General features: G+C 42.2%; 1 protein-coding gene across 1 annotated transcript in view; it reads left to right on the top strand.

Annotated features, from left to right (window-relative positions):
• The window catches only part of HTR2A (5-hydroxytryptamine receptor 2A), a 62,824-nt gene that overhangs the window by 13,266 nt on the left and 24,816 nt on the right, over positions 1-24,742 (top strand). The window contains exon 3 of the mRNA XM_040341248.1: positions 3,640-3,840. Coding sequence (XP_040197182.1) covers positions 3,640-3,840 — 201 coding nt within the window. The remainder of the gene's footprint in view (positions 1-3,639; positions 3,841-24,742) is intronic.

Genomic DNA, 24,742 nt, shown 5'->3' on the forward strand with positions numbered 1-24,742 from the left:
TCGCTCAAGTCTTCTGAGGCCAGGACATCGATACCATTAAGCTCTTTTGACCTATTAGGTATACACCTATTTAGGTCCACAACATCTGGTAAGCCTCTGATTTATCTTGGTGGTGGATTACCTGTTCAATACTCATTACACTTTCCCTCCAGCACTGAGTTGCTTTTTTGTTGGATCACGAATACTGAACTTTTGATATTGAACTTTGATATCTCATTATTATTTTTCACAAGTACACAGATTTTTTGTGAATTTTACCACTTATGTCCTTCACGCATGAGGGTCTTATTCAATTAATATTTGTTTGCACGTATTATTAGCGCTACATTTTTTTGTTTTTTGCTTGTCTGTTCAGAATTTGATCGAATTCTGTAGTGTTGGCTGCAATTTTTTACGTTTATTAGTAGCGCGGTGATATATATACTTCTTGTATATTGTATTCTTTTTGCGTCCTTAGGTTATTGACGGGGAGAATCTACCAGGAGAACATTATGAACCACGCTAGGAGACTCCATATTAGAAGCGACGGGGCGGTTAGACCGCGGTAGACCGTTGTAGGCAGAGGAAGTGGGCTCGCAGTGGGCCAGGGAGGATTCCATCGCTGGGTCCCCCTACAAAGGGTCTCCCACAGCCCTCAACCAGGGTCCCCACAGTCTCGCAAATTTTTCCCATAATTCCCTTGTCTAATGAGGCTCACTCTTTCACTGCAAATGGTTAGGTTAATGGTCGCTACCCAGTTTTCTACAGACAGGGGGGCATTTGATTGCCATTTTTGAGCTATTATCTTGCGTGCCTGAAATAGGCATCTCAATACTGCTTCCAGATTGCCTGGTGGGACTCTGTTGTCCTCCATGCATCCTAGGAGGCAGGTCATCGCCACTGGGTCGAGGGAGGATCCAAAAACCTTATTGATCCTCTCAATTATCTCCACCCAATAGCTATAAAGCCTTGGGCACTTCCAAACCATATGTATGAGATCTCCTTTAGCTTTACATCTTGGACATTCATTGTTTTGCCTCCACCCTAGTTTGAACATCTTTTGGGGGGTATAGTATACCCTGTACAATAAGAACAGATGGGACAGTCTCTGCGCTGGAGCAATCGAGACCAATGCTCCTCGTTGTAGGATCTTGTCCCACTGTTCAGGGGTACTATCCCCATGTCCCTTTCCCACCCCTCTCTGCTCTTAATGGGGCCCGCTCTGCTTATTGCTCTAACCCCCAGAGTGGTGCTGAGATTAAGCCTTTCGATGTTCTTGCCTTAATTACTTTAAGAAGGGCGGGGATCTGGGTCCATGTAACTGTGAGCTAAATTGTGTTTGAAGGGCATGGCGAACCTGAAGATATTTATAAAATGTCTTATTTGGTATGTTATATTCCCTTGTCAATTCTAAGAATGTTTTCATGGTATCACCCTCGAACAAGTGTATTAAACGGCTTATGTCCTGTCTTGCCCACTCCCCAGAGTTCTCTATACTCATTACTTCCTGTAAATTTGTATTGCTCCATAGGGAGGAAAATTCTGTTACCCCAACATACCCCAGTAATACCTTTGCTGTCTGCCATATTTTACTAACTAATTTTGTAGTCGGGCATTTATAGAAAAAAAAATCTGCCTCTAAGGCTTCCACAAGTAGCCTATGGGGATTCCCTGTTAGCAACAGTCGGCTGTTGGGACTATCTGGCTCTGTGGTTCCACAACCCGCCAGGTGTTGCAGCTGAGACGCCACAAAGTATAGTCTTGGGTGTGGAACCGCCATGTCCCCCTCTTTTAGGGAGTTGTAGCGTTTGCAAGCTAATCCTGGCTTGACCCCCCCTCCATATTAATTCTCTGAATAGCAACTGTATTCTCTTAAACCACGTTTGCCCTAACCAGATCAGAGAATTGTGAAGCAGATATAGTATCTGTGGCTGCCATATCATTTTTATTAGATTGCAGCGTCCTGCTACCGACAGTGGGAGTCATTTCCATATATCGCTTTTTTGTTTTAATTTAAGTGGCGCGATTTTTAGCGCCGCTATACCGTCGTATTTACCAAGATATTCGGCCGCTAGCGGTGCGGTTTTAACTCAAACTAGCAGCCGAAAATGGGTTAATACTGCTCTACAGAGGCGCATTGCCGGCGGTATTCCCTGCAGTTTTCCATTGATTTCAATGGGAAGGAGCGGTATAGGAGCGGTAAACACCGGGCTCCTATACCGCTCCAAAGATGCGACTTGCAGGACTTTTGGAGCGGTCCTGCTAGCGCACTGCTTTAGTGTGAAAGCCTTCGGGCTTTCACACTGTAGACTGCAGGGCATGATTTTTTCAGGCGGTATAGCAGCGCTATTTTTAGCGCTAAACCATCTGAAAAACGTGTCAGTGTGAAAGGGTGTCCGTACTTTTTTTAAGTTTGGGATTAAACCACAAGGCATATGCAGTGAGGGACAATTTTGATCATAACCTAATAGTGCAGCAGCTCTATGCCAGGTCAGGATAGAAGTTTCCGAAGGAAACATACACTGTATTGAGGTGGCTGTCATCCTATATATCAAATTACAAAATTGTTTAAATGACCTTAATATGGTTGCCACAGTAGCAGCGGTAGTAACTGTCGCTGGAGGAATTCAACCACTCCTCAAATTTTTGGGGGAAAAAAACTGGAGACACCTTACAAATATATAAAGATACATCAGTAAATAGATCAATTTTAAGAAGTTGATCCTACCTATTAAGAAAACTGGACCAGATTTGCAATTTGGCTTCCACAGCAGTGACTGGTGGGAGGAGACTGAGGCCTCGTACACATGACCGTTTTCCTCGGCAAAATCCATCAAGAAACTTGGTGGCAGAGCTTATAGTATCAGCTGTATAAGAGGTGCATTGTTTGCAATGAGTAAGCCAACTTATATGTAGACTTAAGCCGGCAGAGATGGTTCGAATCTCGGCTGTTTCAGCAGGCTGATTGTATCAAAGTTCATCCATTCATCAACTTGGGTACAACTAGCATGTCAGATTTCTAGCATGCAATTTTTGCCAGCAGCTGCCGCTAGCATGATCACTGTGTTCTTCCGGCAGGGGTGGCTTCCACCCCCTGCTGGGAAAACACAATAGCTCAATGGGAGGGATTCCCTCGTCTACACTGACTGTGGTTGCAGGAAAGGAAATTGCATCATCTATTGCCTGCCATTATGGGAATGAACAGTAAAGCACAACCAATATACTGCAGTGCACAACAGGAAGCAGCATCTCACCACACACAAAAAAAAGGTCTGACCGAACTGATGTGTTTTACATGTATAGCTATTAAAATGTAAAATCTATACATTCCCTTTTAAAATGTTTGCGTAGAAATTGCACCCCATGCTTTCTCTATTGCCTGAATAATCAAGTTAAGTAGCATTGTATAAAGACATTTCATCTCTAGCTGATCGCTGATACATTTTAGGAAGTGTAGCACCCATTACATTATTTATAACATATTATAGTACTATCATTTTTGTACTATGATATCCACCTTTTAATTCTTGTAAGCCTCAGGCAGAGTATTGAGTTCCTACATCATTCTTTTTCTTATGAATTAAGCATAAAATGTGCAGAGCAAATGATAACTGCATGAGAACATTCTAATAATGTAAATCTATTTCTTTTATCTCTCAGATTATGAATGGCCTTTACATAGAAAACTGTGTCCCATTTGGATTTATTTGGATGTACTGTTCTCCACTGCTTCTATCATGCACCTCTGCGCAATTTCTCTGGATCGGTACATTGCAATAAGAAACCCTATCCATCACAGCCGCTTCAACTCAAGAGCCAAGGCTTTTGCTAAAATAATTGCTGTATGGACGATATCTGTGGGTAAGTAACATCATATTTCAGGCATAGAAGCCTAATTATGAAGACAAACTGTGACAGAATAACAGCCACTAAACACATAGTGGAGAGACATAGCAGACTGCTGTGTCTATAACTTTTCCTTTCAGCAGCTAGTTTAATACGTTTGTTTTATTTTGCTGATAGGGAAAATAAAGTTCTGTTCAGTTTGTAATGGGAGAGCATTTACTCTTTAGTAAGTGTGTCCTTTTAATCTCAGGGATAAACATGGTTACTGTATTGGACTTGTGTCTACACAAAAATATTCCCAAGAAAACAGATTTATGTTTTTGTTAGATAGTGCCTTGTTAAATCATCCGCCAACTTATATCTTTGGGAACTCTTGGAGGGAGCTTTATGTAACTGAATTTGTAATTCCTTTTGCTGGGTTTTTTGGATGAAAATTTCCTCTTTTAAGAGACAAATTGAGTAAATAGGTTCTTGTTGGACCAACTTGTTATAATTCTATGAGGAAGTAACTGAGAAATTGGATGGTGGAAGTCCAATAGATGGACAGTAGTAGATTTTGTGAAAGCATTTGATACTATACCTCGTAAACATTTAATTTATAAAATTAGGTCTGTTGGAGTTGATGAAATTGTATGTACATGGATAGGAAACTGGTTACATGAACGGGTCTAGAGAGTAGTCATAAATTACTTATTCTCTCAATGGTCTAAAGTTGTGAATGGTGTGCCCCATGGTTCTGTCTTATGGCCAGTGTTGTTCAATTTGTTTATTATTGATATTGAGTTGGGAATTAAAAGCTCAAATTCTTTGTTGACTGATGATACTAAATAATGCACCGAAATACATTTGGCATAAGATGTAGCTTCATTACAGGAAGACCTTGATAATATAGGGGGTTGTGCAGGTACATAGCAGATGAAATGAGGTTCAATATGAGATATGTAAAATTATGCCATTGGGTACCAAATATTCACATGTAAAATGCACATTAAGAGGAATACCTGTGTTGGAAAAGGATCTGGTGGTGGCTGTAGGTCACAGACTCAGGCCTCGTACACACGACCGTGTGTACGAAATGCAAACCATTTGTCTTCTCTGCCCAAAAATATGCAACACACTGTCCTCGAAGTGCCTCTTTTCCCTATAGTGATTTTTTAAATAAACATGTTATACTTACCTGCTCTGTGAAATGGTATTGCACAGAGTGGCCCCCCGAACCTCCTCTTCTGGGATTCCCCTGCAGACATTCTCCGCTCCTTCTTTTCTTGGTATGACACCATGGGAGGTGGGAACAGGCACATCTGTAGGCTAGCTCCTGAGCTGGGGTATGCGCCTTCATTGACACATGCAGTGGCTTAGTCTCACCCTCCCTCTCCCTTCTCACAGGATTTGATTTACAGCAGCAGGAGACAATTGCTGTAATAACAGTGTAAGCTATAGTTCAGCTTCAATTAGTTTGCATATTTATGTCTACTAGTACATCTAATATTCCTCTACCCCTAGGCTGACAATGCTGCTGTCCAAAGATGCCCCTATATGCCTTAATCCAGAGTGGTGGCACTCTAATATATGAGATGTGTTACTGGCCAGATCACCAAGTGATTAGGGTTTAATACCGCTAAACCGCTAAAACATGTCCTGCCTTTTTCCCCAATGTATAGGTTTTTGAAAAGTCACTTTGCTTGTGTTTGGGTTTGGGTCTTTCAAATATACAAGCTTCTGTCTGAGTGTATTGCTGAGCTTGAAAACTATAGGGAATGTGATGTTTGTTAAAGATTTACTAAGTTATTACGTTTTCTGACACACAAGCTAATTTTGGAATAATCAGGCAAAAAAAAAAAAAAAATGGCACTGTCTAACAGTTTGCCTTTAACACCAAGGTTTTAGTTGCACACATTTGCAAACTACATGAGTAAGCCTAAGTGCCTCTGTAAAGTGCAGTCTTAAGACCCCTTTCACACTGAGGCACTTTACAGGAGCTATAGTGCCAAAGCTGTAAAGTGCCTTTCCTTTCACTCCAATGTGAAAGTCCGAGGGCTTTCACACTGGAGTGGTGCGCTGGCAGGAAGCTCAAAAAAAAGTCCTGCAAGCAGCATCTTTGAGGCGCTGTAGGAGCTGTAGGAGCTGTGTATATGCCCAATGAAATGCATACAGTAGAAAGCATCGCTGCATGGGCACTTTGCTGGAGCTTTTAACCCAATTTTGGCTGTTAGCGGGGGTTAAAAGCGCCCCGCTAGCAGCCGAAAAGCACCGCAAAAATGACGGTAAAGCCGAAGCCCAGGCACTGCCAGTGTGAAAGTGCCCTAACTGAGAATCTCAAAATTGGAGCATATATAGCAATGGATAAATTAAAGAGGAGGTCCGGGAAAAAAAAAATTAAAAGCCAGCAACTACACATACTGCAGCTGCTGGCTTTTAATTAATGGACAGTTACCTGTCCTACGGCAGTAGGGTTCCCGGCATGAAGCCTTTAGGCTTCACGCTGGGAACACCTACTGCGCATGCACAAGGCCCCGCTCCTCTCTCCTATTAGCCCAGCGGCCAGGGGAGGAGGAGCGGGAAGCCCCGCTGTGACCATGGGCATCCGCTGAACTTTTTCCAGGGGGGGTGCATGATTTTACGGTCACCTATGCTCCGCTTCTTTGACAATGTCATGAAGGGGAGGGGCTTAGTCATTATCCCATAAAGCGCAGGCATGTGCCCATGATATGCAGCCTCACTGTGCTGATCAAATGTACAGTACAGAGGGTGTACAGTATGTGTATATAGAAGGAGTGGATGGTATTGGTATATAGAGGAAGGAAGGTGGGTATATACAGCTCTATATACAGGACAGATGATGTATATCTGCAGTCAGTGAGGATAGAGGAATACAGGAAGGAAGATGGGTGTATATAGCTGTATACAGGACAGGACAGATGATATGATCTTTCCTATATCTGGCACCCCCCCTTCACTGATCATACCTGTATGCACTCAGCTGCCCCCCTCATCTGTATATATGTTAGCCCCCCCCCTGTACACAAACAGCCTCCTCCCTTGGCTTGTACTCACAGCCCCCACTTGTAAGGTCACAGTGGTCTTCCTTCTCCCAAGTCCTGTTTCCACATGTCCCTTTGAAAAAACATTACAGGCAGCAAAGCAAACACGAGGGTGCACATACAGGAAGCAGCCAGAGGTGGCAGTAAAGAGCTCTGTAAGCTCCGTGACACTGATCTTACAACAGCTGTGGAGCCGACTCACACAAACACAGAGTCAGCACAGCTACAGATGCGAGCACGGCAGACCATTGCTGATTCCAGGGGGGGTCACTCGCCCCCCCTTAACCCTATGAGTGGACGCCCATGGTTGTGACGTCACTTCCGCATCACGGCCGCTGCCGGACTCCCGGAAGTGGGAAAGGATGCCTGTCAAAGACAGGTATAATGTCCCCCCCTCCCCCCGAAAGGTGCCAATTGTGGCACTGGATATGGGGGAGGAATCCAATGAGCAGAAGATCCACTTTAGGGTGGAGCTCCGCCTTAAGGGCCTAGAGGAGGCCCTAAAGGTGCAAGGACACATTAGAAGCCCAGCAAGAGTACAATTGCAGCCGAAGGCATTCATTGTGTCTCCACACCAAATCCAGCAAGCAGGGTATACAAAAATGGTAACTGCCCCAATTTATAACTATCTTTTGAAGCAAGGTGCTCATACAAGGGCTTTGCACAGTAAAAACAGCAATAAATAAAAATAACAATAAAATATCAAAATATTTATATTTTATATTATAATTACATTTTATATTTTTTCCTTATTTAATTCATTTTATTATTCAGTTTAATATTTTTTTCATGTTTTTAGTAATTACATTTATAATATATTTTTCTTGCAAATTGTTTTTTTATATGGTAGTGGGCACTATGCAAGGTGTGCTTTCAGCCCTTTGGATGTATTGGGCCACAGTGTAGAAGAATTGATATTTTGCCTATTTTATGCTGACCCTATCATGTCTCTATCCTCTCTGTGCGTTCCTCTATGTAACTGCGTGGTGGTGACATGTGTCCCGAGCACCTGATGACGTCATATGTGACGAAATGCATAGGGTGGAGTCGGGACACATGCCAACCACGCGTGCACAATTCACAGCCATCTTTGTATCTGATGGATGGACGTTTTTACTAGTTCGAAGTGCTGGTCCCTTTGGTATACTCATGTAAGTGCATTTGTTAGAATACATTTCATATTTCATCTCTGGTCTTCACTATGGAGCATATTTTTATCCTTTCTATTGTAGTGTGATGTGCAAATGGCCTTGAGACCCTTATGTATGAGCATTGGTGTTTCTGTGGAGTGACAGATTAATTGATGACATATCATCCCATTCTGATGACAGTGTTGCTGTGATATTCTCTTGGAGTGTTATGCCCTGTACACACTATCGGTTCATCCGATGAAAACGGTCTGATGGATTTTTTCATCAGATATCCGATGAAGCTGACTTTCATCAGTCGTGCCTACACACCATCAGTTAAAAAAACTATTGTGTCAGAACGCGGTGACGTAAAACACAACGACGTGCTGAGAAAAATTAAGTTCAATGCTTCCAAGCATGCTTTGACTTGATTCTGAGCATGCACGGATTTTTAACCGGTGGACGTGCCCACAGACAATCGTTTTTTTCTATCGTTTTTTTAACCATCAGATAATTTTTTTTTTTTTTCCACTTCAGACTTCACCACAGCGAGAGACTTGCTCATGATTTTATTCATAATTCCGTCTCTTCATCTGGTTTAGCATCATTTGTGGTATATTTCTTTTGCAAGTTTTTATACTTGTTATTATTTTTATTTATTTTTATTTTTTTTTTTTTTTTTTTTTTTTATAGATCTTCCTGTTTTCCTTTTTTTTTTTTTTTTTTTTTTTTTTTTTTTTTACCTTTTGGGACTCTCTCATTTGTAATAAGTACGGAGTTTTAAAAGGTTTTATCTGCGTGACAAAGAAATACCCAGCGCCCCCTCTCCCCCCTCCCCAACTAAATCCCCCCCCCCCCCCCCCTCCCCCTCCCCCCCTACCCACCCCTGCCCTTGACCATCCCACGACTCCACTATAGGAATTTCTTCCCTTAATTGAAAGTGTGTTCCTATTCCTCTCTCAGGTTTTCTGCGAACCTCCAGGACTTTTTAAATTCCGACCAGGGTGCCCATATATCCTTTTCCCCTACCTTGTGTTTATAGCTTCCGTATTTTAATTTCTCTCTCCTATAAGTGTCCTCTACGGAGTCGATCCACTCCCACATTTGCGGACTTTTCGCGTCTCTCCATTTAAGGGGAATCAATCGTTTCGCTGCGTTCAACAAATGAGGGATCAGTGAACCCTTGTACTCCTTCTCTGGAACCTCCCCCCCGTGAAAGAGAACTACCCATGGGTTATCTTCCACTTCTTTTTTTGTTATTACCTTTATCAGGGCCAAGATTTTTTTCCAATAAGCTTTAATTTTCCGGCAGTCCCACCAAAGGTGCGCCATCGTTCCTCTTGACTCACAACCTCTCCAGCATTTCTCTGACTCACCCCCTCTGAATTTGACCATTTTATCTGGGGTGGCGTACCACCTCGTCAAACATTTGAAGTTCATCTCAGCGGTTCTTACATCTACTGCCGAGGTGTGAGTCATATTCAGGATTCTTCCTATGGTCGTTTTCCCCCTTGGGACCCCTAAGTCTGTTTCCCAATTTTGGATGTATTTTAGCGTGTCCAACTCTTCCGTTTTCTGCAAGTAATTATAAATTTTAGATATATTTCCTTTTGAGCTTTCGGTGCTACACAATTGTTCCAATATAGTGTACTCCTCTTGTGACCGCAAAGGGTGTGGTAGGCGCTTGACGAATGACACTAACTGCAAGTATCTCCACTCGTCGAGCGCCCTAATTCCAATCCTATATTTAATATCGTGAAGTGTCCTAATTTTACCATCTAGTGTTATATCTTTTAGCTGTGTTCTATTTGTGATCCAATTTCCCCCTACTTCTTTTGTCCCTGGGATGAAATATTCATTTTCTTTTAAATCAATAAAGGGTGAGTTGAATTCTGTTTTTAATTGTTTGTGAAGTCTATCCCAGATCCTCCATGCATTATGAGTAATTGTGTGTGTTGAGGTGTGTAAGGATCTATATTGTGGTGGATTCCAAATTAATCTCCCTAACTGTGCTCTCGCTAATGTGCATTCAATGTTTATCCATCTTTTGTCCTGGGACTCTTTAGCCCATTCTATAACCCGTGAGAGAACCGAAGCATTATAATACAATCTGATGTCGGGTACAGCTAAGCCTCCCTTTTTCTTGGCCCGTTTTAGGATTTGAGCAGACACCCTGTGTTTTTTATTATTCCAAATATATTTCATTATGAGGGAGTTAATTATTTTGATGAATGACGGTGGTAGGTAAATTGGGACCATTTGAAACTTATATAGAATTTTTGGGATGAGAACCATTTTTACCACATTTATCCTCCCGAACCACGAAATTGGTCTATTATATATGTTTTTAATTTCACTTTTTATTTCGTTGAGCAGGGGGATAAAATTTATTCTATATATTTTCTTGATGGTATTTGCCAGTTTTATTCCCAGGTATTTTATTTATTTTTGCCATGTGAAGTTATATTTCTTCCGCAGATATTGTTCTTCCTCTTTAAGAGTGTTAATGTTCAGGATCTCCGTCTTTTCTGTATTCATTTTGAAGTTTGATACCTCACCATATTGTTTTAAGGTAGCTATTAATTTCGGGATAGTGACTCTTGGGCTGCTTATAAAAAATAGAATATCGTCTGCAAAGGCGGACACTTTGTGCTCGTCTTCTCCTACTTCTACTCCATATATTTCTGGATTTTGTCGGACCATTGCCAGCAGGGGTTCCAATGAGAGGACAAAAAGGAGGGGGGACAAGGGGCAACCCTGCCTAGTTCCATTTCTCATCTCGAAGGGTGCGGAAAGAGATCCATTGATCTTGATCCTAGCACATGGATGGAAATAGAGAGTTTTGATCCATTTGATCATCCTTGGACCTATTCCTATAAATTCTAATGTTTGTATCAGGAACCCCCAGTCTACCCTGTCGAACGCTTTCTCAGCGTCTACTGACAGGAATAGACCGGGGGTCCCTTTTTCTTTGATCTGCTCCAAGAGAAGGAGTGCCCTAACCCCGTTGTCCTTACCCTCCCTCCCAGGTATAAAGCCCACCTGGTCTGGGTGGACAATAGCTGTCATCACCCCCTTCATTCGTTCGGCCAAAATTTTTGCATACAGTTTAGTGTCTGCATTCAGGAGTGAGATTGGTCGGAACCCTGAGCAAGTCGTGTTGTCCCTTCCCTCTTTTTTAATGACAGTGATCGTAGCTGTTAATGCCTCTCTACTCATCTCATAATCTTGCCCCAGGCCATTGAAGTATTGGCAAAGTCTAGGGACTAAGATGGTACTAAACCTTTGTATGTAGGCTGACGTGAAACCGTCTGGTCCGGGGCTTTTCCCCTTGGGGGTATTTTTTAAGACCTCACTTATTTCCTGCTCAGTTATACATTCCTCCATTCTTTCTATCTCGTACTCTTCTAACTTCGGTAGGTCAGTTTGCTGTAATACTTCCCTGATCTTATCCTGTTTTTCGGCTGGGTCCCTAAACTTCTGTTGAACGTCGTATAGTTTTTCATAATAGCTTCTAAAAGATTCTGCTATTTGATTTGTCGCGTATACTAAGTCTCCATTCCCGTTCCTGATCTTTTCAATAAAATTCCTGGTTTTCTTTTTTCTTACCATTCTGGCCAAGTTTTTACTAGGTTTATTTCCCCAGACGTATCTTTCTCTCTCTATCCTGTCTATGAAATTCTTGGTTTCTTGCCCGGCAAGGGCTTTATATTCATCTCTTGTTATAGTTAACTTACGGAGTATTTCCCTCTTTTGGCCCTGTATTTTATGTTCCTGTTCCAGCCTATATATCTCCTCCTTTAATGTTTTTAGTTTACTCATTCTTATTTTCTTTTTCTTTGCCCCTTCTGCAATAAAAATCCCTCTTATATAGGCTTTGTGGGCGTCCCACAGGGTTGCTCTTGAAATACCCTCCCTGTCATTCTCCTGAAAATACCATTCCAATTCTTTCTGTACTCTTTCGACCACCTCCTCGTCCCCCAACAGACTTTCATCCAATCTCCATTCAGGTGGGATGGTTTTTTGTATAGATGTGCTTATTTTCATAGTTACAGGAGCGTGGTCTGATAATGTCGTGATCTCACAACTTGCTTCAACCACCCTCTCCAGAAGTCTGTGGTCCACGAGGATGTAGTCGATCCTCGAGTACGTCCCATGTACAGGGGAAAAAAACGTATAGTCACGTGTCTTGGGGTTAAGAATTCGCCAGACATCCACCATTTGGTTTTGTGACATTTGTTTTTTCAGTAGCTTAAGATGCTCACCGCTATTCCCCTGTACCTGGGACGTACTATCGAGGCTCGGGCACATGCAGAGGTTAAAGTCCCCCATCAACACCACATGTCCCTCTTCAAAATCTTTTAATTTTCTGAGGATCTTACTAATATATTTAACCGAATTCACATTGGGGGCATACACATTTGCCAGGGTAAAATCCTCCTCTCCTAGTTTTATTTTCAAGAACAGGTATCTCCCCTCAGGGTCTGTCAGTCTGTCCACCAATGTGAATCGAACTCCTTTTGAAAATCCTATGGCGACCCCACGAGATCTCGATGAAACTGTATCTCCATAATACCAGACAGGATATTCAAGTGAGTGCAGCTTTATATTGGACTCTAAGGTAATGTGGGTCTCTTGTAAGTAGGCAATATCTACCTTATACTGCGTTAATTCGCCAAGAATTTTATGTCTCTTGATATGGGAGTTTAATCCTTTTACATTGTATGATAGGAACTTAATATCTGTCATTTATCTTTTTTTATTATTATAAGTTTGAAGAGAATTCTTGTGGAGTCGTTCAGATGGTCCCCCTCCCGTTTCCCTCCCTCCCCCCCTCCCCCCCAAATCCCCATCCCCCCCCCTCGCCCCAGCCCCCCCTCCCTCCCACCCCCACCCTGGCCCACTCTTGGCCTGGGAGCCGCTGGTAGAAGACTCATCGCCTTCATCCTTGGCTCCTCTTTCGTGGTGGTGTTCAGGGCTCTCCCTTGACTCCCCCCTCCCCACCCCCCCCCCCCCCCCCTCCCCCCACCTCGCCGTCCCGCTTCTCAGAGATCCCTGCTAAGCTAAGCCCAGCTAATCCACCCAATCAGGAAGTTCAGGTATTGTTAGTTCCAGTTTAAGGCAAAATACGTTCAGATCCTCCGGGTACCTAAGTCGTGCTGTTTTACCCCCCTTTATACCTATAAGGCACGCCGGGAATCCCCATTGGTACTTAATATTTTGTGCCCGCATCAGCTCTAAGAGGGGTTTCAAGCATCTCCGCCTTGCCAGTGTTTCTTTCGCCAGATCGGAAAATATTTGTAAGTCTATGTCTCTATATCTCAGGGGGGGTTTCCCCCTGAGCCTGTTCCATATTTCTGCCTTATCGACATAATTCCTGAACCTAACGACCACATCCCTTGGGCCGTATCTTTCTATCTGTTGGGGGTTCCCCACTCGGTGTACTCTCTCAATCTTAAGGGGCTTAGATTCTACCGATCTCTCTAGCAGAGGGCTAAAAATTGTGTTCATGATGCTTCTAAGGTCTTCATCCCTTTGTTCTGTCAACCCTCTGATTCTAAGGTTCTGTCGCCTATTGCGATTCTCCTGGTCCTCAATCCTATATGCCGCCAATCTCTGATTTTCAGTCAGAGCCTTTACTTGCTTTTTCAGGGTGTTTATTTCCTGCTCCTGCTCCTCTATTCTCTTTTCCGTCTCTTCCACTCTTTCACGAAGCCCTCCGAGGTCTATTCTTACCTTGTTAATTTCTGTCCTTATAATATTTTCCATGACATTTTCCATCCTCAACAGCATTGCGTTCATCTCTACCTTTGTGGGGGGCTGTGTATCTTGGGCTAGTTCCTCTGCATTATTTTGCTCTTGCTCTTGCTCGCTTTCTAGTGTCGTTTCACCTCTAGAGCTCTCCACACTACCTGTTCCTACCCCTTTTTTTTTTCAGTTTTCTTCTTATCTGTTTTTTTTGCGAGTCCTGGGCTTTTAAGGCTCCCTTCCTGCGTCATGTATTGCTGTATGGAGCTGTTCCCCGAGTTATTCTTAGTTGGTTTTATAGTGCCACCCCTCGTTGATCTATTCATTTTTTTGGAGGGTCGAATTCTCTTCCCCAGTTTGAGAATGGATATTTTTTTTTTTTTTTTGTTTTGTTTTTATGTAATTAGCACCCTTATCGGTTCCAAAATTTTCTTCACCGATGTATGCTCCTATCTTCCCTTAACTGCTTCTCATGCCCTGAGAGAATATTTTAATATAGGGAGGGCCACGGGAGGACGAGAGCCCCGAACTAAAGAGAGGAGGTAAGGGGCTGATCGACACGAGAGAAGACGTTTACTGCTGTAAGCAGAGTTACTTGGGCTACCGGCTTTCCTTCTTATAAGGTGAAAACTTTCAGTGTTTTTGCTGAATTATCTCTTGTGTTTCATCTGCCCAGTACGTCCTAATTGTTCCAGCGAACAAGGTAAACACTTTATGTCAGGAAGGGTCTAAATGATCTTTCCCCTGTTCCTCAATCATCAAAACTGGGATTTTACCAGCTTCTCGCATTCACATATGCGTTTTGTACTGATGACAGTCCTGAGAAAAAATATATATTTTTGACCGCTTCATTAACCCCACAGACCGGCCTAGGCCAGTCAGAGCAGTTCAGTAAAGGCAGTAATGGCAGCAAAAGCAATAGAAACAGGAGCTAGATTCATACATATGTTCCGGGCTAATCAAGCAGTGTAGAGATATTGCAACAGGTGGGGGGCTCAAATAAACCGGCTATCATCCCCCTCAGATTTTCCTTCAATTACTTCTCCTTGTCCCGGTGTGAATTATGTATTTAGATATGTATTCAATAACGTTTTATATTCATATTCCCTTCATATGCCGCAAACACAGACTTCATAACCAGTAGAAGAGATAGTTCTTTACATTTTTACACAGGAGGGTGCCTTATAGTGTATGGATATGAGAACTTCAAGAGAGCAGTGTCATAACAAAACGGGAGGGGGGGTCACGGGGGGGGGGGACCCACTCAGACTCGGCTCAACAGAGCGCCTCACCAGTCCCTTTGGTTTTCCTCCTGGGTCGCTGCCCGGTGGCGTCTCTCTGAACTTCTGCAGACCCAGCACAGCATCTCTCCTCTCAGGCTGCTGACCCCCAGTGCTAAGCATACGGTGCAGCGTGTCCAGCTGGAGCCCGTTCACCGGCGCCTCTCAGGTAAAGATCCCCTGAGTGTGTCTGCACTCGGGCAGGGATGGGGCACCCGCTCGCTCCTCTCAAGTCCCGGCCTCTCACGCTGTAGACTGCGGGGCCACGAGCGGTGCTGACGGAGTCTTGGAGCGGCGTGTATCTACTGCCGCAATGTAGCCGTCCGGCACCTCCCACCTCACTCACGTCACGTCCTCGCCATACGGGAAGCGCTGCCATCAGATAATTTTAAAACAAGTTTCTAGTTTTTTCACCGATGGATAAAAAACCGATGGGGCCCACACACGATTGGTTCGGCTGATGAAAACTGTCCATCAGACCGTTTTCATCAGACGAACCGATCGTGTGTACGTGGCATTACAAGTGTTTTTGACCATTATGCTAGTGATCCTATAGCTTTGGAAAGCAACCGCCTGCTTTCACTGAGGTGTTGTGATGTACCTGCTATTTAGGATCTGGAGGCTTACCCCCAATTAGACTGAACTTTGAAGAGATTCATACTCTCTCTGTGGATTTCTATGTCTTTGGAATCATTTATCTTGCTTTATGGGCTCTTCCATGGACATTTTTGTATATATATGAATTGTCACTATTCATTCAATGATTTATTTATTGCACATATAAATGTGAACTATATATATATATATATATATATATATATATATATATATATATAGGGCTCAAAATTTCAAGTCCTCAGCTTCTAGCCAGGCCTTAAGAGTCACTCACCACCAGTTTCCCTACCCTGCCTGCCCCTAAATTTCAACACTAAACTTGCCCTCGTAAATAATCTTGTGAAATGATACAGTTAAATGTTTTTTTGCAGTATTAAGCTTTAAAAATAAATATTAACAACAACTTTAACAATATTAACATAAAGCATTAGACTACAGAGTTCCCCTTTACATCACAGTCCACAAAGTTGTCTGTTATATCAGAGTCTACAGCATTCCCCCCAACATTATGGTCTGCAGCGTTTCCCTTTACAGAGTTTCCACTTACATCAGAGTCTGCTCTCTGCAGTATTGCCCTTCACATATGTTTTCGCCTTTATGTCAGGGTCTGCAGAGTTCCCCCTTATGCCTAAATCCTTTCCAGTACTTGTGTGTGGGCAGATGTGCCAGCTGGTTCTTCCATCGGAACATCTACCGGGCACCAGAGGGGCAGGAGACTGTCCAGAGCGTGACTGAAGATTCACTTTAAAATAAATTGTATGGTGTATGGCCACCTTACAGAAGATTGTACAATCTGATTGTACAGTGTATGGCCATCTTACAGGAGATTGTACAAATACATTGTACAATCTGATTGTACAATCTCCTGTAAGATGGCCACCCACTGTATAATCCGACTGTACAGTGGATGTCCATCTTACAGGAGATTGTACAATCTGATTGTACAGTTTATGGTAATCTGCAATCAGATTGGACAGTGTACAGCCATCTGCTCTCTCTCCTCCTGTCAGCATGCAGCCTGGCATTGCTCTGCAGATGTGGAACTTCAAGTCCCAGCACTCTGCAGGCAGGTAGGGGGTAGAAGCACAGCTCCTGTACACTGATTGGACATTAGTAGTGATCTACAATCCCCACCATACCTTGGTACTGCTGCGCACGCATGGCCGTCTGAGACTTGCATTCCTCCTTCTCCCCGGCTGGTCTTACCCTTTGGTGGGGATAGCTGTACCAACTCCGCCCAGGCTCTGCTCCCTGCCTCTCCTTTACTTGGCCTCTTTCAGGCACACCATCCAGGGCTCCAAGGAGGCAGCCGGAACTCATGCAATACCTCCGCACTCGGGCTGCCGTGTCCCTGGATCATCCCAGCTATCCCTGCAGTAGCCTGTGATTCATATAAGGCGCCACTGCCGTGATGTCACCAACAATGCGCCTAGCTGTCTGCCCCTTGTCTAAGCCTGGGCTGACCTCAGCACTGAGCTTGCACAGTTCTAAAGCGGACAATTGGCAACCCTGTTTTATGCTCGCCCTCAACTTATTTCAACTCGCCAAATGCGAGCAGGCGAGTTGAAATTTTGAGGGCTGATATATATATATATATATATATATATATATATATATATATATATATATATATATATATATATATATAATTACGTTTTCTTATTTATTTATTTTTTGCAATTTAACTTTATTTATTGTAGTATTTTTCACCATATACTGTAATATATAGCTTTTTTTAATATAGCGCGTTTGTATACTTAATTTGTGTTGTGTTAGCTGCTTATTTTGGTCTTATTTGGGCTGTAGTGCAAAATCCTTTTCTCCTTTAAAAAAAACTTTGATTGTAGATATACGTTTTTCGTTTTTAATTGATGAATTGTGAGGTTTTGATACATTTTGAAAATAGAAGTGCCTTGTTATGTGAGCACAATTGCAGCTTACTGTATATGCAGGTTAATACAATGCTAAATTCCTTTGCATCCTTGATACAGAAGATGATTCTACAACATCTGTAGAATATTTTCAAGTTTTTTAGAACTTTCATCTCTATTTATAGATGGGGTTTGTGTGTCACTTGCTGTTCCTTTCAATTTCATTAAGATGTTTACCTCTGATGAATTAATGAAACACTAACTAATGATTTATAATATCTTCAATTCCCAAGTGATCAATAATTCTTTGAAATTGCTTGTTTTGTCTGTCACATAACTAACAATTTTAGGTTTTAATGTTTCCATTTCCAATGAAGCAGACCACAATGATAAAACACTGTATTTATTACATAAACTATTGCAGAATATTCTTCAATAGCATTAAAACTTGAAAGAGATACTATAATAAACACTATGGTTTATATTACATAGATAGCTTTGAAATGTGCAAACATAATGGGGTAAGAAATACATTTCATTATGCAATGTAAGATTACATTACATAAATATATTTATACATATAGTGATGAGTAAAGCCTTGTTCTGACAGCGTAATAATAAATATTTAAATGAGGTTGCCTTTTGTAAAAACAAAAAAGAAAGAAAATAACATGTGTATTGTATTTTTATTTTCATTAAAATAAGATAAAAAAATACTATACTAAGGTGTTGATTTACTAAAACTGAATTGTGCAAAATCTGGAGCAGCTCTGCATAGAAACCAATCAGCTTCCATTTTTTTTTTTTTTTGTCAAAGCTTAATTGAACAAGCTGAAGTTAAAAGCTGATTGGCTACCATGCACATCTGCACTAGCTTTTGCACACTTCAGTTTTAGTAAATCAACCCCTAAGGGGCTGGGAAGTAAAGGGTAAACTTAAAGCTCTATTTATATATGTACAGGTTCTCATTCATCCAGGTCGTACTCATAGTATGACTTTTAGTAGTTAGTTGCATTCAACTGAAGTTATTCTGTAATATGAAGATGCTTCAGCACTCATCAAAGCCTCTTCCTCAGTTCTAATGAGCATTAGTAATGTACCCTTGCATTTATAACCACACGGGTAACTCACCCTAAGGCCCCTTTCAGACTGGGGCGGGAGCTGCGGTGGCGGTATAACGCCGCTAAAAATAGCGGCGCTATACCGCCGGAATTGCCGCGGGTATCAGCCGCTAGCGGTGCGGTATTAACCCCCGCTAGCGGCCGATAAAGAGTTAATATCGCCCGCAATGCGCCTCGGGCTTTCACATTGAGTCTGCAGTGCAGGAGTTTTTCAGGCGGGATAGCAGCGCTATTTTTAGCGCTTTACCGCCTGAAAAACTCCTCAATGTGAAAGGGGCCTTATCCAGTCACAATGGAATGTGTCAAGGCAGATGTTGATTATCCAATAACATGACCGGAGGTGTGAAACCACCCAGTTCTTTTACAATATTTTTTATTTAATAAAGACAAACTCACAAAACAGTGATCAGACGCCAATGCCAGTGACTGAGCGTGGCTAGAGAATGACAACATATAAACCACAGACTAATAGGCCTTCTTAGGCCCCGTACACACGACCAGTTTCCTCGGCAGAATTCAGCTTCCGACCGAGTTTCTGGCTGAATTCTGTCGAGAAACCCGGCCGTGTGTACACTTTCGGCCGAGGAAGCCGACGAGGAGCTCGGCGAGGAAATAGAGAACATGTTCTCTATTTCCTCGTTGTTCTATGGGAGCTCTCGGCCCGCCAAGCTCCTCGGCGGCTTCAGTGCTGAACTGGCCGAGGAACTCGATGTGTTTGGCACGTCGAGTTCCTCGGCCGTGTGTACGAGGCCTTATATGGTACCAGTAGACAAAGGTAACCAGGTGAGGGTGTCTCGGTACTATTACAGTCTATTAGGGTAATAGCGAACAATGCAACTCTCAATGGTAAAAGCCTTGAGAATACGTTAAGCAAACAGTATTTCAGTAAAAATACCATGCAGTACTTGAGATTGATCCATGTTCGTTTATAAAGATAAAGTCTAAGGCCTCGTAAACACGATAGGAGGACCGTTTTCATCAGTCCAAACCGATCGTGTGTAGGCCCCATAGGTTATTTAACCTTAGGTTAAAAAAATGAGAACTTGCTTTAAAATTTAACCTATGGACTGGTAACCGATAGGTCAAAACCGATCGTTAGTATGCAAAAGCATTGGTTAAAAGCCTGCGCATGCTCAGAATCAAGTGGACGCATGCTTGGAAGCATTGAACTTCGTTTTTTTCAGCACGTCGTTGTGCTTTTTTAACTGATGGTGTGTACGCACGACGGACCATCAGTCAGCTTCATAGGTTAACCTAAGACAACGGTCCTTCAGACCATTGTCCTCTGGCTATCCTATCGTGTGTACGAGGCATGGTTGAGCGCTTCTTAATCAGGCAATGGGAAGATATAGCTATATAACAGACAGGCATGATTGATCTCAGTTCCCTGAGTTCAAAATATCTGGTAAGGGGTTGTGGCACACTGGTGGTGTACTTTTGCTAATATACTTCTTTCACAAGAATATTTCACAGGATTAGATTGCAAGATTTATTTTTCCAAGTGGCATTCATTTATCTTTTGGATATATTTTCTGATCATTTTTTCGCACAGTAATCAGTAATAAATGCGATCTTTTTTTGCATGGTTTCCTTTGTCACTTTGGGACAAATTAAGTGGGGGCCCCCCCTCCCGCTGCTCTCCACCGCTTACCGGAGACGTTGGTAGTGACGGAGGCGATCGGGTCTGTTCCCTTGTGTGACATGGAGACGAGTGAGGGGAAGATGGCTCCCACCCGTCTCCATATCATTGCAGGGCGGAAGTGACGTCAAAACGTCACTTCCACCCATAGCTCTTAAAGGGATTTTTTTTTTTTTTTTAAATGACATTAAATAAAAAAAAAAATATTGCATTTTAGTGTAAATATGAGATCTGAGGTCTTTTTGACCCCAGATCTCATACTTAAGAGGTCATGTCATGCTTTTTTTCTATTACAAGGGATGTTTATATTCCTTGTAATAGGAAAAAAAGTGACCCAATTTTTTTTTAAAGAACATTAAAAATAAAAAATTAAAGGTAAAATATTTAAGATTTTTTTGTCGCCATTCCACGAGCGGGCGCAACTTTGAAGCATGACATGTTGGGTATCAATTTACTCGGCGTAACATTATCTTTCACAATATAAAAAAAATTGGACTAACTTTACTGTTGTCTTATTTTCTACTTAAAAAACTTTTTTTTTCCAAAAAAAGTACACTTGTAAGACTGCTACGCAAATATGGTGTGACAAAGTATTGCAACGACCGCCATTTTATTCTCTAGGGTGTTATAAAAAAATATATAATGTTTGGGGGTTCTATGTAATTTTCTAGCAACATTTTTTTTTAACTATACTTACCTAGGTGGATGCAGCATCGGTCCAAGATCGCTTGACTCCCAGATCTCCGCGAGATCTGCCCCTCCAGTGCTCACTGGAGCACTGGGTTGTGGAGAGTATGGGAGCGGCTGGCTTAGGCTCTTAGCAGCTTGCTGAGAGGCTGAGCCAGGTGCCGGTCCAGCCATGTGGGCGGATCCCGGGCCATACGGTCACAATCTTTCACAAGCCTGCACCAGCTCCGTGAAGTCAGACGATAGCAGGCTTTAGCTCACTGCCTGCTGAAAATGGGTCACAGGAGTGCAGAACGAACTTCACTTCTGTGATCCACAGAAGTACAGCCTAACGAGCCTTGGCTGTACTTCTCCTTTAAAGTGATAGCGCACATATTTGTATTTGTAAGTTTAGATAACCAGTTTGTTTTCTCTGTCTTAACCATTTGAGACCCGCGCTGTAGACAAAAGACGTCTACAACGCGGTTCTCAAGTGGCGGGTGGACGTCCCTGGACGTCCTGTTGTTTGCATTCCCCGTGCGCGCCGCTGGGGGCGCGCAGTGGGGAAACACTTTGCCCGGCGCATCTCTGGGAAGCTGATGCGCGTGCCTGGCAGCCGCGATGTCCGCCAGGTACCCGCGATCGGCGGTGACAGCAGGGACGTGGAGCTCTGTGTGTAAACACAGAGCTCCACGTCCTGTCAGGGAGAGAGGAGACCGATGCTGTGTCCCTTGTACATAGGGACACAGCATCGGTCACCTCCCCCAGTCAGTCCCCCTCCACACACAGTTAGAACACACCCAGGGAATACATTTAACACCTTTCTCACCCCCTAGTGTTAACCCCTTCCCTGCCAGTCACATTTATACAGTAATTAGTGCATTTTTATAGCACTGATCGCTGTATAAATGTGAATGGTCCCAAAATTGTGTCAAAAGTGTCCGATATGTCCGCCGCAATATCGCAGGCCTGACAAAAAAAAACGCAGATCGCCGCCATTACTAGAAAAAAAATAAAAATAAAAAAAAATCATAAATCTATCCCCTATTTTGTTGGCCCCTTTAACTTTTGCGCAAACCAATCAATATATGCTTATTGCAATTTTTTTTAACAAACATATGTAGAAGAATACGTTTTGGCCTAAACCGAGGAAAAATATATTTAAAAAAAAAAATGGGGATATTATTAGAACAGAAAGTAAAAAATTGTGTCTTTTTTTGTGTATATATAGCGCAAAAAATAAAAACTGCAGAGGTGATCAAATACCACCAAAAAAAAGCTCTATTTGTGGGGAAAAAACGATAAAAATATAATTTGGGTACAGTGTTGTATGACCGCGCAATTGTCATTCAAAATGCGTCAGGGCTGAAAGCTGAAAATTGGTCTGGGCACGAAGGGGGTTTAAGTGCCCAGTAATTAAGTGGTTAAAGGAAACGCATACTGAAGAAAATACATAGGCTACTATTATTGACCTCTCCTTCAAAAACGTTTTAGCTGCCTGGCTGCTATATTGTTTATATGGCTTTAATAGATTCTGAGTCACTTATCCAGTGCATGTGATGTGTCCACTGAATTTGCTTTAATTTCACTTGCTGCATAATTGTAACTTAATCAGTGAATCAGAAAGTATTAAACACAGGGACAGTCAAGAAACTAGAAATTGTTTAGAAGGAAGGCAGCCATGGACTTCACACTTCTTTTTGCATAGATTGATTTTCTGTGAACAAAAAGCATTGCATAATTCAAAACTGGATAAATAAATCTCCAACTACAGTAAAACCTTGGTTTGAGAGTAATTTGGTTTGAGAGATTTTTGCAAGACAAGCACAATGTTTTAATACATTTTGACTTGATATACAAGCGATGTCTTGATATACAAGAAGTGTCATGTCACAGATGAGTATAAAAGAGAAGAGAGGCGCCTCTAAGTGTAGTAATATGGTTACATTTAGTGAAGCAACATATTGCTACACTTAGAGGCGCCTCTCTTCTCTTTTATACTCTGTAGCTCCTGATGGATTTTGCTTCTAATCCCCTTGTGGTGGCTGCCATTTGTGGATGGACATTTTATGGTTACACAACCTATCACATTGCTATAATAATTGTATATAGACTACAGGGAGTGCAGAATTATTAGGCAAGTTGTATTTTTGAGGATTAATTTTATTATTGAACAACAACCATGTTCTCAATGAACCCAAAAAACTCATTAATATCAAAGCTGAATATTTTTGGAAGTAGTTTTTAGTTTGTTTTTAGTTTTAGCTATTTTAGGGGGATATCTGTGTGTGCAGGTGACTATTACTGTGCATAATTATTAGGCAACTTAACAAAAAAAATATATATACCCATTTCAATTATTTATTTTTACCAGTGAAACCAATATAACATCTCAACATTCACAAATATACATTTCTGACATTCAAAAACAAAACAAAAACAAATCAGTGACCAATATAGCCACCTTTCTTTGCAAGGACACTCAAAAGCCTGCCATCCATGGATTCTGTCAGTGTTTTGATCTGTTCACCATCAACATTGCGTGCAGCAGCAACCACAGCCTCCCAGACACTGTTCAGAGAGGTGTACTGTTTTCCCTCCTTGTAAATCCCACATTTGATGATGGACCACAGGTTCTCAATGGGGTTCAGATCAGGTGAACAAGGAGGCCATGTCATTAGTTTTTCTTCTTTTATACCCTTTCTTGCCAGCCACGCTGTGGAGTACTTGGACGCGTGTGATGGAGCATTGTCCTGCATGAAAATCATGTTTTTCTTGAAGAATGCAGACTTCTTCCTGTACCACTGCTTGAAGAAGGTGTCTTCCAGAAACTGGCAGTAGGACTGGGAGTTGAGCTTGACTCCATCCTCAACCCGAAAAGGCCCCACAAGCTCATCTTTGATGATACCAGCCCAAACCAGTACTCCACCTCCACCTTGCTGGCGTCTGAGTCGGACTGGAGCTCTCTGCCCTTTACCAATCCAGCCACGGGCCCATCCATCTGGCCCATCAAGACTCACTCTCATTTCATCAGTCCATAAAACCTTAGAAAAATCAGTCTTGAGATATTTCTTGGCCCAGTCTTGACGTTTCAGCTTGTGTGTCTTGTTCAGTGGTGGTCGTCTTTCAGCCTTTCTTACCTTGGCCATGTCTCTGAGTATTGCACACCTTGTGCTTTTGGACACTCCAGTGATGTTGCAGCTCTGAAATATGGCCAAACTGGTGGCAAGTGGCATCTTGGCAGCTGCACGCTTGACTTTTCTCAGTTCATGGGCAGTTATTTTGCGCCTTGGTTTTTCCACACGCTTATTGCGACCCTGTTGACTATTTTGAATGAAACGCTTGATTGTTCGATGATCACACTTCACAAGCTTTGCAATTTTAAGAGTGCTGCATCCCTCTGCAAGATATCTCACTATTTTTGACTTTTCTGAGCCTGTCAAGTCCTTCTTTTGACCCATTTTGCCAAAGGAAAGGAAGTTGACTAATAATTATGCACACCTGATATAGGGTGTTGATGTCATTAGACCACACACCTTCTCATTACAGAGATGCACATCACCTAATATGCTTAATTGGTAGTAGGCTTTCGAGCCTATACAGCTTGGAATAAGACAACATGCATAAAGAGGATGATGTGGTCAAAATACTCATTTGCCTAATAATTCTGCACTCCCTGTATAAACTGAAGGACTTATGAATAAATGGTTGTGGAACGAATCATTTGAGTTTCCATTATTTCTTATGGGGAAATTTTCTTTGGATTACAAGCATGTTTCTGGAACAAATTATGTTCGCAATCCAAG

Source organism: Rana temporaria, chromosome 2, assembly GCF_905171775.1.
Source record: "Rana temporaria chromosome 2, aRanTem1.1, whole genome shotgun sequence".
NCBI classification, from domain to species: domain Eukaryota; kingdom Metazoa; phylum Chordata; class Amphibia; order Anura; family Ranidae; genus Rana; species Rana temporaria.